At 34.1% G+C, this 13,123-nt stretch overlaps 1 protein-coding gene across 5 annotated transcripts in view; it reads right to left on the reverse strand.

Moving 5' to 3' along the window:
* Positions 1 to 13,123, reverse strand: part of LOC148624746 (lysosomal proton-coupled steroid conjugate and bile acid symporter SLC46A3-like) — a 15,967-nt gene continuing 2,844 nt past the window's right edge. For 2 of the 5 annotated variants that reach the window (XM_088567623.1, XM_088567620.1), the window contains exons 2-5: positions 4,306 to 5,460; positions 3,724 to 3,807; positions 1,283 to 1,439; positions 1 to 688 (exon numbers count right to left, since the gene is read on the reverse strand). In XM_088567623.1, coding sequence (XP_088423749.1) covers positions 577 to 688; positions 1,283 to 1,439; positions 3,724 to 3,807; positions 4,306 to 5,455 — 1,503 coding nt within the window. In that variant the 5' untranslated portion in view covers positions 5,456 to 5,460 and the 3' untranslated portion in view covers positions 1 to 576. Of the gene's footprint in view, positions 689 to 1,282; positions 1,440 to 3,723; positions 3,808 to 4,305; positions 5,461 to 5,827; positions 6,007 to 13,123 lie in introns of those variants that run through there. The other 3 variants (XM_088567622.1, XM_088567621.1, XM_088567624.1) reach the window with 3 other exon arrangements.

Below are 13,123 nucleotides of genomic sequence, written 5' to 3' on the forward strand. Positions count from 1 at the left end.
TGTTTTTCCTTGCTTTTTCCGTCGAAGTATTTATGTCAAAATTAAAGTAACCATTCAGTATGCTAGTATGTTTTAACCCCATACCCAAATATCATTATTATTGTCTTAATGTATAAATTATTATATGAAGGTTGAATTTTGAAAGTTTTGCCATTAGAATAAAATACCGTAATGTTTTAATTGTTACTGTTTACTTTTCCAATTGAACATAATTCATGCACTTTGTATAGGGATTTTTGAAGTCCTTCTTTACACTAAGACAACAATACAATATCATCAGCTCATAAGAGATATTTATAGACATGTGACATATGAATCTGTATTTTCCTGATTTAATCTATCAGCAATGCCACTTTAGCAGAGGGCTTCATGCGTGACCTTGTTTAACATTTGTTTTATATTAGTGGGTAGCTTCCAGGGCGAAGAGCGCAGTCGCAAGAAATTGTCGATTTCCAAATATTTTTCACACAAACTTCCTTTGTCGGGTAGACCGAGAGGGTTAATCCTCATTGACAATTTAGATGTCGTGTATATAAAGGCGTTGAAGTGTAGACGATTTTAATAATTAACAAAGAATCATCGTGTTTCCAGAAAGTTCACATGTTTATTTTTGTCAATATCAGTCCTTTCTGTTATTTCCTGACCTATCGCAATATATACTGCTTTCTTCTGATTCGAGACAAGAATGCTACAAAACGTTTTAAATGTAATTAAGTGGTTAAACATGTGGTAGAATAATAGGATAATTAAAACATGATCAAGAGTGCCGAAGAATGCCTAGATTTTACGAGTGTGCGGAACTTGTTCCGCGCACGAGTTAAATTTTAATGCGTTCTTTGCATGATTGTTCATATTTTGGTTATTCACTCTTTCCAATTTATTATCATATTTAGTACATTGATTTCCTCCATTATTCGTTGCTATTTTCAACATCAATTTTTAAATTTTGCTGGTTAATTTTCGTGTTGTGACGTTTTGGTGGGAGAAAGTGCGAGAGTGAAATTACCTAATTTATTACACAGCGTGAAACAGTATCGATTTTTTTACACCGCGGGAACATTGGTAAATCACAGCCATCTATATAATAAAGAGCTCATTCTAGTTTTGTTCTGATTTATTTTCATAAGGCACATGACTTTGATGAAGAATCGTCTATTTGTCATTTTATATATATACAAAATCAATTGAAATGCACCAGAATTTACATAAATAACACATACATAAGCACGTGTTTCTTTGACATTAAAAATGTATATTCGTATATCAATAAATAGGCACTTACAAGGAAAACATAAGGCCAATGACACCAAATCCTGACCAAATAAGGAAAGGTAATCCCTTAAGCATGCCAACTGTAGCATCGTACAGGGTCCCCATAGCTACACTACCAAGTGAACTGAAAAATGTTTCCACGGCCGCTACACCGGCAAATACAGATCCTGAAAAAAATATTTTTATATTACATATGTATAAAATGACCGCTAACCGACGAATGATGCAATCAATGAAACGCTTTTTACACACAATTTTAACAACTGGAATGAAAGGCATGTATACAAACCTATTGTATTTAGTGTCGTAATTATGTAAAACGTACGTTCAAGATTTTTTATTAATTTTGATAAAACATGAAACAAATAATAATGGTGTTATATCTGCTTTTGTCATTTTAAAAAAAAATTTTAATGTTCTGTCTAGCTCTTATTTAGAGTTGCACCTTAATTTTAGGTTTAAGACCACCAATTGCATCATCAATTTGGAACAAACGCAAAAAAAAGTCCTCCGCCAAGGTACAAAGTAGTCCTTTTAGTATGCCATTATAAAAAAAAATGACAATATTTTTAAGTGAATTAACTTTTTTCGTAAAGGGAAGTTTATTCTGATAATTTTGAGCCCAAAGTATGCTGCCTCAAACTTAAATAAACTAATTTGGTGGAACTATAAATAAAGATGGTCTAAATAAAGAATTTTTAGGATTCCCCGGGCTATTTTTAGGGTAGATGAGTTCCGAGTGTCAGTGCTGCACCGCAAGTAAGGTACCAGTATCGTATTGCATATCCCTGAGCGGGTGTACGTCAAAACATGGATGCCATAAAAATATAGTGCATTTTCTTTTTGCCTCTCTACAAACTAATGTTTTGTCAAAAGACATGAACAATGACTTAAAAAATAGAGCAAACATCACACTGTAAGATGAAGAACTTTTTTAAAAGAAAATCTAACATAATATCATAAAAATGTTCCACTGAAAAGGTTGGTTAGGTGAGTGCAAAACGAAAGTGAAAGTAGGGAAAATGGCTATTTATAGTTCAAGACTACTTTTCTGTCCAATCTTCGTGGACTCACCCTATTTTCTTTGCAGGAAATTATTTTTTCACATGTCCTTAGAAATGCTACATAAGTGAAAGTTTTATTGAATCAATTTACATATTTTTTAAAAAATCCTAAAAATATGCACTTCACTATAGAAGTCTATGGGAAAATTAATACGATACTGAGACCGTAAGTAAACCCTTTGTGAAATTTTGAGTGATATAGCAGTACATGTGTATATTTCAGGTGATATATGGTTTTGGTTAGGTTAAACTTAATGTAAACTACTGAGGATCCCCTGAAAATGAGCAAATTAACATAGAGAGTAATGGGAATCTGAATTAGTGGTTTGTAGCCTTAATCGATATGAATTGTCTGTCATTGGAAAACTTGGTGGAAGGTAACATCTGAAATCTCAATCTCAAATTGACAGACTGCGTTTAAAAAGAAAATAATTAGAAATCACAAGATATTTCAACCAACTAGAGTGGGGACTAGTTTTGATATTTAAACGCGTTGCAAATGAACAATTTCAAGTAAGCTATATGTAATACTGTCAAAAATACAAAATGTTATTGTTTATCTAACTTTTACACAATGTATGCAATATAGGTAGAACGGTACTATTTATTTCCCATAGGCGACAATAGTGAAACTTTTGAAAAATTCACACCTTTAAAACAATGACGGAGCTATAACTGACTGTTTTTCCAGTAAAATCTTCATTTCTCGAACTAAAATTGCGATCGAAGTCAAAGTAAAACCACCTCGATTCTTTGGTATTTTAAGCAGATGATGTTTGGGGTCAAAGTACCCCCTTTTTCTGCGAATGGCACATAAATTTAAAAAAAAATCATTACATTTATATCAAATGGTTTTCCAAAAATGTAATGCAATTTTTTAAAAGTATAATAATGTAAGAGCCTGAAATTAATAACATATTTTGGGTATCGGCACAATTTGTCCAATCACAGTGTCCGGAAGTATTTACCTGAGTAGGGTACACGAAAAGCCAACTTAAAATAATGAGAAATAGTACCGTTCTACCTATAAGAGATATCAACTTATCGTTGTTTTAAATGAGCAATTTGAAAATATCACTGTAAAAAAGGCAGATTTTTTAAAATAAAGATCACATTTCATATCATCTCCGGAATCTTTTATAATACTCTCCCCTCATGTGCATTTATCTGTGGAACCCAAGCCCCTTCCTAAATAAAATACTAGTAGATCCGTGACTTTTTACCAGTAACACTCTATTTCTGGTCCATGTACAATATGTGTCGGATTCGGAGATGGGAGCGGGTGGCATGGTCGATTCCCCCCCCCCACCTGTTTTCCATTTTTTTATTGTTCATATTCAAAATCAGTATATGATAACTCTGACCCTTATTAGTGTAGGTATCTGACCTTGTTTGTCGGCAGGTGCTAGCCTGGACATAATACCTCTGACCATTGGCATTGTCACTGTACATCCGATTCCAGCAACTGCAGCTGAAATAACATTATACACCTGTAACACTTGCATAATTGTAAACAAATGATACCGTTCGTACAACTATATATTATATTTAATATCTTTTCTTTTTTAAAGTTAGTTATGAATTACTATAATGTAATAACGTTACATTGACTAATGTTAAGATGGTTTCCATCCATTTCACGGGTGTTTTGTTTATTAACATTCTTAAATTACTAGATATATTTACATATTCCAGAGATGGGGTCTTGAGAAATCTAGGTACAATGTTTCAACGTTTTTACAGGTAAGGTCTGTGACGTGTACTATTTTCTGAACGAACAAAATATATTTAAAAATACAAAGAAAATACGATTTCAATGAAATGTAGCAAGTGGCATCATTTATTTACTAGTTACGAAACTGCAATTACAGAGGTGATGGAAAAGGCTCAGCAATAGCTTTGCTTTAATAGAGTGAATTGTCGTTATTCGTCAGAGGGGTAAAATAGTTAACATGTGGCATATACGCACACATATACATCACCAAATTGCTCCTTGCTATTCCTTCCAATATAAGACATGCTGTAGTGGTCAAACAACCAAAGAGTGCTATGACTTCATCATTGGTCCATATATGGAAAATTTTTATAACAAAGATGCCACAAACATTCGAAAAGATAATTCGCATTGCTCCATAAATCCCAATTTGTTCTGTTGACCAACAGAATGGAGAATCGACAAAATAAATTGATTCAACACTCATTTTGCCCAAATTTGCAGCCGCCGAGCACATGAAAATTATAATAAGGACTACGAAAATCCATCGAGGAGTATCCGGCGAAAACCCTGATCTATAAACTTCCAAAACTCTATTCATATTTCTCAACAGAGAAATATTTTGTCTTCTTCTTGCCGGATGTAGAGTTTCCTGAATGAATAGTATAACTATGAGAAGTGAAATTCCAACCAAAACAGCTGCAATAACGATTGGATAGAAGAATCCATTTGTCCACGTGATCAAGTAACCGGACGCAAACGAGGCTAATATGGCGCCAAGCCCTATCCCACCTTCTATCAATCCAATCAAAAACGATCGTGGTTTACCCGGCTCGGTAGTATCGGCAATAAAACAAAACGACATAGCAATAGTGCCAGTCCAAGTACCTGTGATTGCTTCCACCATATAAAAAGCAAGCAGGATTTTCACATTTAGCTTTAGGTATATCCCTAGGGCACACAAAGCCGTCTTTATCAGAGTGCCAACTAAAGGAATAATGAAGAACGCTTTCCTACCTAATGCGTCGCTGTATGTTGCTAAATTGATGTTCATAAGAAAACTAGGTATTAAAAGTGCTAAATATACATATATGGTCCATTTCGCCGCCTCTTTCTGGATATCAGATTCTATAAAATACTCTATAGAACTTTTATTTACAGTACATGCTGATAGACTACCACTCAGCGTGTGCGTCACATTAGGATACTTTGCTTCTAAAAAGTAAACATATGTGTATTGGCCCAGAATATATATGCTGAGCAGATACGAAAACAGGTGTAAAAACGGTACTGAAGTGAGAATCGAATATGCCAACCATTTTGGATACTTGAGCTTGATCTTTGTATTGATGGGGTTAATAAGCGGTTGTTCTTCAGACGGGTCAGTATTGTCAGGTGCCAACATTGTTTCTGTGTGGAGAACATTTAGTGATTAGAAATTGCTAAAACGTTCACATTGGCAGACTTGGGGGTTCCGCCATTGGTTTAAAAAGACACTTTCATGTATAGAATTGATACAGATACGCAAAATAAATCCTAAGTAACAGTTATATTAAGCATAAGTGTTGGGGATTTCACGCACGTTTTATTGTTTCATATAGTGAAATTATTATACGTTGGAACTTTTATGAGAGAAACATGAATTGTCTGAAGTCAATCACACCATCACAAGTTTCACGGACAATGGTTAAAACGGAATCTTGTAAAACCGGATACGAAACGGTGCTCTCAAATGTTTAGTTACTATAATGAATATAAATGACTATATTGTACTTACGACGAGTAAATCAATGCTGCTTCCTTCACGTATATCGTCTAAAACATTTAGAACTAAACGTAATCCATATTAATTACATTTCATTTCAAATTTTAATGACTCTTTATGAAAGTAGTAAATAAGAGTGATTAACCTTTAACCATACATGTATATTATCTTGTTATCTTATTATCTGTTTCAATTTGTTACAATATTTATTTATATTTAATATAAATAAATATTATAACAAGTTGAAACAGATAATACTTGTAACACGGACATCCTTTTCTGTCATCTTGCAAAATACAGACATATATATTTTCAAACAGTGTTGAAATGGTGTAAATCAAAATGTTCAAATTATTTTAAGGTAATGTTTGACTTAAAAATGTGTATGGTTAAGTTACAAACATTAACGTTAATTGTGAAAGAGTCTTTTCAATTAATGGGACTCTGAAATTATTGGTGGGAAAATGTTCTGTAGATCTGTAATTGAAATTGGTAAAACGAGATAAAAGGTAATTAAGAACAAATGGTTCTTAGAGCTGGGTTAGGTGGTGTCATCCCAGTTGTCCCACATTTTATAATTACAGGTAAAAATGTGTGGGACAAGTGGGAATTGTGTACATGTTAATTAGTTGTTTTCACACCCTTATTACAATAGGTAATTATGTATAGTCTTTTTCTGAATATTATCTAATTGTATTATGTAGTATCTATAGATAAATTGTTCCTGAAGTATATTTATTGCTATAAAATATGTAACTTATTATAAAATAAAATAGATCTTTTCAAATCCTTTGTACTGATGCCTGGTAACAGAGGGAGATATTCCATGTGGATAGTTTGAATGCATTTTGAACTGTGCTTTTTGATGATGCTTTTTCCATATTAATATTTTTCTCCTTGGGTGATAATTGAAACAACAATATTTTTTTCTAATATTTATTAATTGCTTTATGAATATTTCAATATTTATGAAAATAACAAGATCCACAAAAATTAACAGAGAATGATAATAATGCACTATTACAGTATAAAACAAACAGTAAAATGTTCATACACTTCTACCCAAGGTGAATAAGCTGAGATGCTGCATCAGCATAATTGATAACTGTGATTTCCCAGTTGCGTAGTCTTTGTTTGAGTAGTTGCAGACTTTGTCCACCTCTACTGTTCTCTATGTTTAGCTGTGCATTAGCCATTTTGACTTTGATTCAAGTTGACATTTTTACTTTCTATATATACCTCTTTTGAGATGTGTTCACATTGATTTCAACAAGCTGAAGTGGCATGTTGCTCATAAGCAAGCCCGCTTAGAAAGAAATTGATTAGCCAATTAATGTGGTCAGTTATTAAAAGTTATTATATGACTGCTGGTTTAATTAGTTAATAATTAACTTCACTTATTATTTTTATTATTATTAATTTTTTTTAATTCCAATCAAAAATATGTATCTACATGTATATGACTAGATGATGATATTGGAGTACTAGAAAAAGACTATAACTTTGTCAAAACACTAATTAATTATTTGTTGTTATACGAATGTTGGACAACTGGGAATATAGTTTTTTCAAATGTGGGACAAATGGGAATAAACCGGTTAGGTTTGATTGATTGATTGATTATCTTTATTTTCACCAGTATTGACGAGTTTACATTTTAACAATTATTCAAACATTACATAATACACAATTTACTAAAAAAAAACACATCAAAACGTAAATACAGGCGAAGAAAAAATACATACCGATACAAAATAAGGGCATCAGTGCCCAAAATTAAGTATGTAACATTTCAAAATATCCTTAAACTTTATATGAATATCATAGATATGATCTGCTAAGCAGTAAATCAGAGTTTTCCTAATTTCTGAATCCAATGTTTCTACTAATTCAGTAATGCCACCAAGTAAAGTTATCAATATATCATTATCTTCCTGCATGAAAAAGCGGACAAGTTCTTGGATTGGTAGCACGTCAACTATTGAGTAGAACATTTTGTTTCTATCATATCATTACAGTTCAATAGTAGGTGTTTCACGATATCAATATCAAAACAATTGCACAAAGTACATTGGCAATCTATTGCCATACACCCGAGTTTTACAACAAGTAATAGTTTTTCTTTCAATTGTGCATTTATTGGTGCGAGACGATGGAGTCTGTGTTACGTTAGTTTGTGATGAATTTTAAAGTATCTGTCAAGTTCTGATCGGTGTTCTACAGAAGATTTCCACTTTGATTCTTCGCGGATTTCTAATGACTGATTCGTTATTTTAGACCACAGTCTTTTTTCGGGGATATAAGTATCTTCAATATAACATTCGAGAAACGATAACATATCGTATTTCATTAAGGTTCTTATTAAGTCATATGCTACTGAATCCTGATTTATGTCGCCACTAAGTTAAGTATTTGTTTATGTGTTGTGTCGTTCTTAGCTCTACATAACATTCCAAAGAACAGTAATTTGAATTTATCAATAAGTCCGTTCACCGACCACAACCCAATGTTACTGATGCGTGCATCTGTTGGGGACCGTTTGTCCAACCGTAATACAAATCTTGCAAAGTATCGCTGAGTCTGCTCTAACATTTCTGTTTCTGTAGCCGTTGATTTACCTCAAGTTTCACATACATAAGGGGCTGTCGGTAAGATAGTACGCTTCCAAATGATAGTATTTGTAATAGTTGACATACTGTTACGGTAAAGACCAATTAATATGAGGAATGTAAGTTCTTCTCCAATTTTTTTTTACACACGTTTTCAGTTCGTTCTGTAGTTTTTCTAGATGAGTCAAGTAGGGTCCCTGCATATACAATCTTCGATGTCGTATGTATAGTGTCATTTCAAAGCTTGAATAAGACTTCAGAATCGTTACACTTTCGTGATTTCGAGGATCTAAATATTAAGCAATTACTTTTAGAAGCACTGTATTTAAGTCTTTAAGTTTGAGCGTATTTATCCACTACATTCAATAGTGTCTTTAAACTGTGTTTAGACGAGCTTAGCAGTGTTGTATCATCTGCCAACAGTTTGTATCGATAAGTTGATAAATCAGATCATTGATAAAAAGCGACAGCACTGGTCCTTGTCCAACGCCCTGTTGAATGTGAAATGTTCTACCGGTTCTAGAGTTATATTGAATATGTGCAGTGACACTTTCGTAGGAAACATAAATAATTTTCCATATTTTGCCGGTGACCCCAATATTCCGAAGCTTATGTAAAAGTCCATCTTGCCAAATGCGATCGAACGCTTTTTCGTTGTCTAAAAATGTGGCATAAACCGTAGAGCTTCTCTCGATATAACAATTTATCGATTCTTTTAATGTGTAGATAGCAGGAATCGATCCATGCCCTTTTACAAAGCCAAACTGCAGACTATGAGGTACAGTGTTATTGATTTGTTAAAGAAAACAATTAATGCGATAAAATAACATCTTCTCGAATAACTTTCCTATTGCAGATGTCAATGTCACTGTTCGATAACTATTAGGAACAGTTTTATCTTTGTTATTGCCTTTATACAATGGGATAATTATTCCATGACAGAACGACGTTGGTAAGTATTCCATTTTGAGAATCAAAGAGTAATCAAGGGAACCAAGGCTATAGCGGTAATCAAAAGAATGTAATCCAGGGACAAAGACCCGACATGGAAAACAGACATACACAACAAAGAACATACAATAACTAAAATCATACATACAAAGTAACACAAGCAAATGAGCAACTCGGACTCCACTAAAAACTGGGAGCATGGAACAGGTGCACCGGCAGGGTAAGCGTCCTCTGCTTTTCTAGAAACACCCGCCGAGTTGCTTATAAAAAGACAAGTCCGGGATAGACAAACGAGGAAAGAAAAGCTATGACCCGTTGAATAAATCAGTTTTCATGGTGCAGATGGATACACCATAACGATCCACGAGTTCATGATGACGACCATAGAACTTCTGTAGTAATTACTTCAAACTTGTAGCAACATAACCCTGTTCCAGAAGCCTATTTGTTAGAGTTCTAGTGCGATACAAAAAGTCTGCGTAGTTTCGGCAAGCTCTGGCATAACGTTTGAGTTGTGATATGAACACTCCATACGCAGGTGCTGAAGGGATGTTGCAACAGATGAAAGGAAAGTTGACAATTCTGAATGGAAAGTCATCACGTTTGTCGTAAAGTTTGGTCAATAGTTTTCCTTTACCGTCGATTTCTAAGTGTAGGTCAAGATAAGAGGCTGACTTCACAGTGTCTGTAGTATCCTTTATCTCAAGTTTTTTTGGGTAGATGCAATGTATCAAATCCCCGAAATTAGGATTGTTTGAAGATAATACGTCCTCTATATAGCGGAAACTGAGATTAAAGGATCTAGCCAAACGATATTCTTTCTTTCTGATCAGATCAGCTATAAAGTCAGCCTCATAAGACTGAAGGAATAGGTCAGCAAGTAAAGGAGCACAATTTGTTCCCATTGGAATGCCGACCGTTTGTTGAAAAACACGCCCACCACACTGGACAAATATGTTGTCGATTAAAAATTCCAGCATTTTGTAAACATCTTCCTCTGTATATTTGGGAGATGATTTTGAATTATTTCTTACAAAGTCTGAGGAATCTCTACCAAGAACTGAATATTTGTATCTAGGTTTACCATCTTTTTTGGGAAAAACAACGATGTATAATGTTTTTAAGTTGGGATTTTAACTGAGTATGGGGAATAGACGTATACAGTGTTGGAAAATCATAGGTTTTAATGCTATTATATTCAAATAATAGTCTTGAACTAATTGTTTCCAAAAGATCCAAAAGGATCCACATTGAATTAATACCACTACGGGAGTAACAAGTGTTGTGATAGGACTGCAAACCCTCTTTGACAGTTGTGAGTATAGAAGTTAAAAGTTCTGAAAAAGGTTTGGTGGTACATTTTGCAGATCCAGCTATGAAACGTTGTTTGTATGGATTCTTGTGGAGTTTAGGAATCCAGTACATAGATGGTAAATCACAATTATCGTCCTTGGTAGAGAGACCAAAAGAGGATAGCACAGATTTATGGTTTTCCACAATCTCTTCTTTTGAGAGTGTGGTAGCAGTGTAGGTCTTATCACTGCTATTATTTTCTACGCCTACCTCTGATAATAAACATTGGATGTAAAACGTTTGCAGACAAAAACAATGTTGCTGTGGGCTTTGTCTGCTGGTACGACAACATATATGTCATGTATAGTAGACAATGTTTTTGCTACATCGGGGTCTTTAAAAACTGATGTAGCCTTGGTACTCATTGACCTACTTAAAACTTTCATTCGTTTCAAAATTAAAGACCTCACTGCCTTTAACCACTCTGACAGAGAAATTGTACAGTATGCACAAATATTTCGAAGTCTGTTCGCCACCATACACCAAATGTTTATTCGTAATATAGTCATGCCCAGGTGATTTGCCACATTTCAACGTTTGTATCTGGTTTCGTATTTCTTCGATAGTTATTGGTTGATCGAGTCCTTGAACAGACGCTTTATCTGCATTTTCTAAATATGTTTGCATACCGGATTGTATATGTCAGTAGAAACCTTGATTAAAGCATTCTTCATTTGTTTTCAGAGTATAAGTCTACACAGTATTCACCGCAAAGTTCACAAACGCTACCATTCGTCACTGCAACAGTTTCATTGTATTTTAATTTGTTATAGAGGGGCCACTCTTATGCATTCGACGAACTTTACGGTAAAATTCTACAATGTCTAACTCAGACGCACATTTTTTTCATCGTATTTCTGCTCTTGCCACTCTTTTTCGGCTGCTCGTTTACGCTTACGGAACTCCCTTTTCTTTTCGTTGTATTCAGAAAAACTTTTGTCGGAATTAACCCTCGTTCTACCGTTGTTGATCCAATATCGCCTGGATTCCCGTTGTTTGAAGTGAAAGTATTTTAGGTTGTTGTCTTTCCAGTAAGGTTTCAGATAAGGTCGACATTTTCCATTTGGAATCGACGCATTGCGGCCATGTGCAACGCATTAGTGAACACGTCTGTAAAACGTTCAACTTCATTACTTGACACATTGTACTTTTCAATCGAAAAATTCAAAAGCTTGTCTATTTCTGTGCGATACATTTTCTTTCCGAATTCATCAGCCCTTTTCCACTTTAGCATAAGCTTTTCAAATTTATAATTATATCTGGCATACTACTTAACAGATCAATATTCAAGATGACAAATACAGGATAATGATCAGATACCTCACATGGACAATTAGATTGTACTTCTATCAAGCGTGTATCATTTGAAATAAACTCGGGTAAGAAAATTTTGTATGATAATATTAAGTCGTTTTTAGTTGTGTATTCATTTTATGGTAAAGTTGTATTTTAACATTAGAAGTGATTTGTTTAACGTGTTATAGTTTTCCTTTCCTCGTTTGTCTACCCCGGACTTGACTTTTTATGAGCAATTCGGCGGGTGTTTCTAGAAAAGCAGAGGACGCTTACCCCACTTGTGCAACTGGTCCATGCTCCAAGTTTTGAGTGGATTTAGTGTGCACGATTTAGTATTTCGCGCGCAAGATTTAGTATTTTGTGCGCACGATATAGTATTTCCTAATATTTCATGTACACAATTTAATATTTCTTGCGCGTTTTAATATTTCGTGCGCACGACTTAGTTTTTATTTATTTATTTTTTTTGCATGGCACTTACAGGTCTCCGCACAGTCATGCACTCAGCGAAAAATATTCGAAATTTTTAGGAAACAAAATTACAATACCGGTATTTAAAGGATTTTAAGGATAAATCCATCGGTACTGACTCACAATTAACACTTCTACATCAATATTTGAACTAATTCTTGTATCAAACAATTTTAATTCTAAACAGCCACATACATTTGTACCCTGAAAAATGTTTCCTTTGACATAAAATGTATACTTGTTTTGCAGCTGTATAAAATATATACAGAGGCACTCTCAGTACATTTGGTTTCAAAACCAACATAACGTCTATGTACATTCAGCACTTCACAACACTGTCATTATTTTTCTTTAGAAACCTTTATTTTTAAATATATAGACTAATCCTACAATGTAAGAATTTGGAAGTTCGTTCTTTCATACCCCAAGCCAAGTCAGAAAAAAGCTTGCCAGACAGTCTCTAGCACTGCTGGAGTAATAAACAGACCATCCGTTCAGGCTTGTAGGAGTACCGTTTAGGCCTAAAAAATGGTTACGGTCACCCTACTGGCCCTTCTTCAGACACCCTACTGATCCTTCTTAGACCCCCTACTCAAAAGTTTGTATTTGAAATTTTGAAAAAATCCTA

Source organism: Perna viridis, chromosome 2, assembly GCF_037379345.1.
Source record: "Perna viridis isolate PV_CMFRI_1.1 ecotype Kerala chromosome 2, ASM3737934v1, whole genome shotgun sequence".
NCBI lineage: Eukaryota > Metazoa > Mollusca > Bivalvia > Mytilida > Mytilidae > Perna > Perna viridis.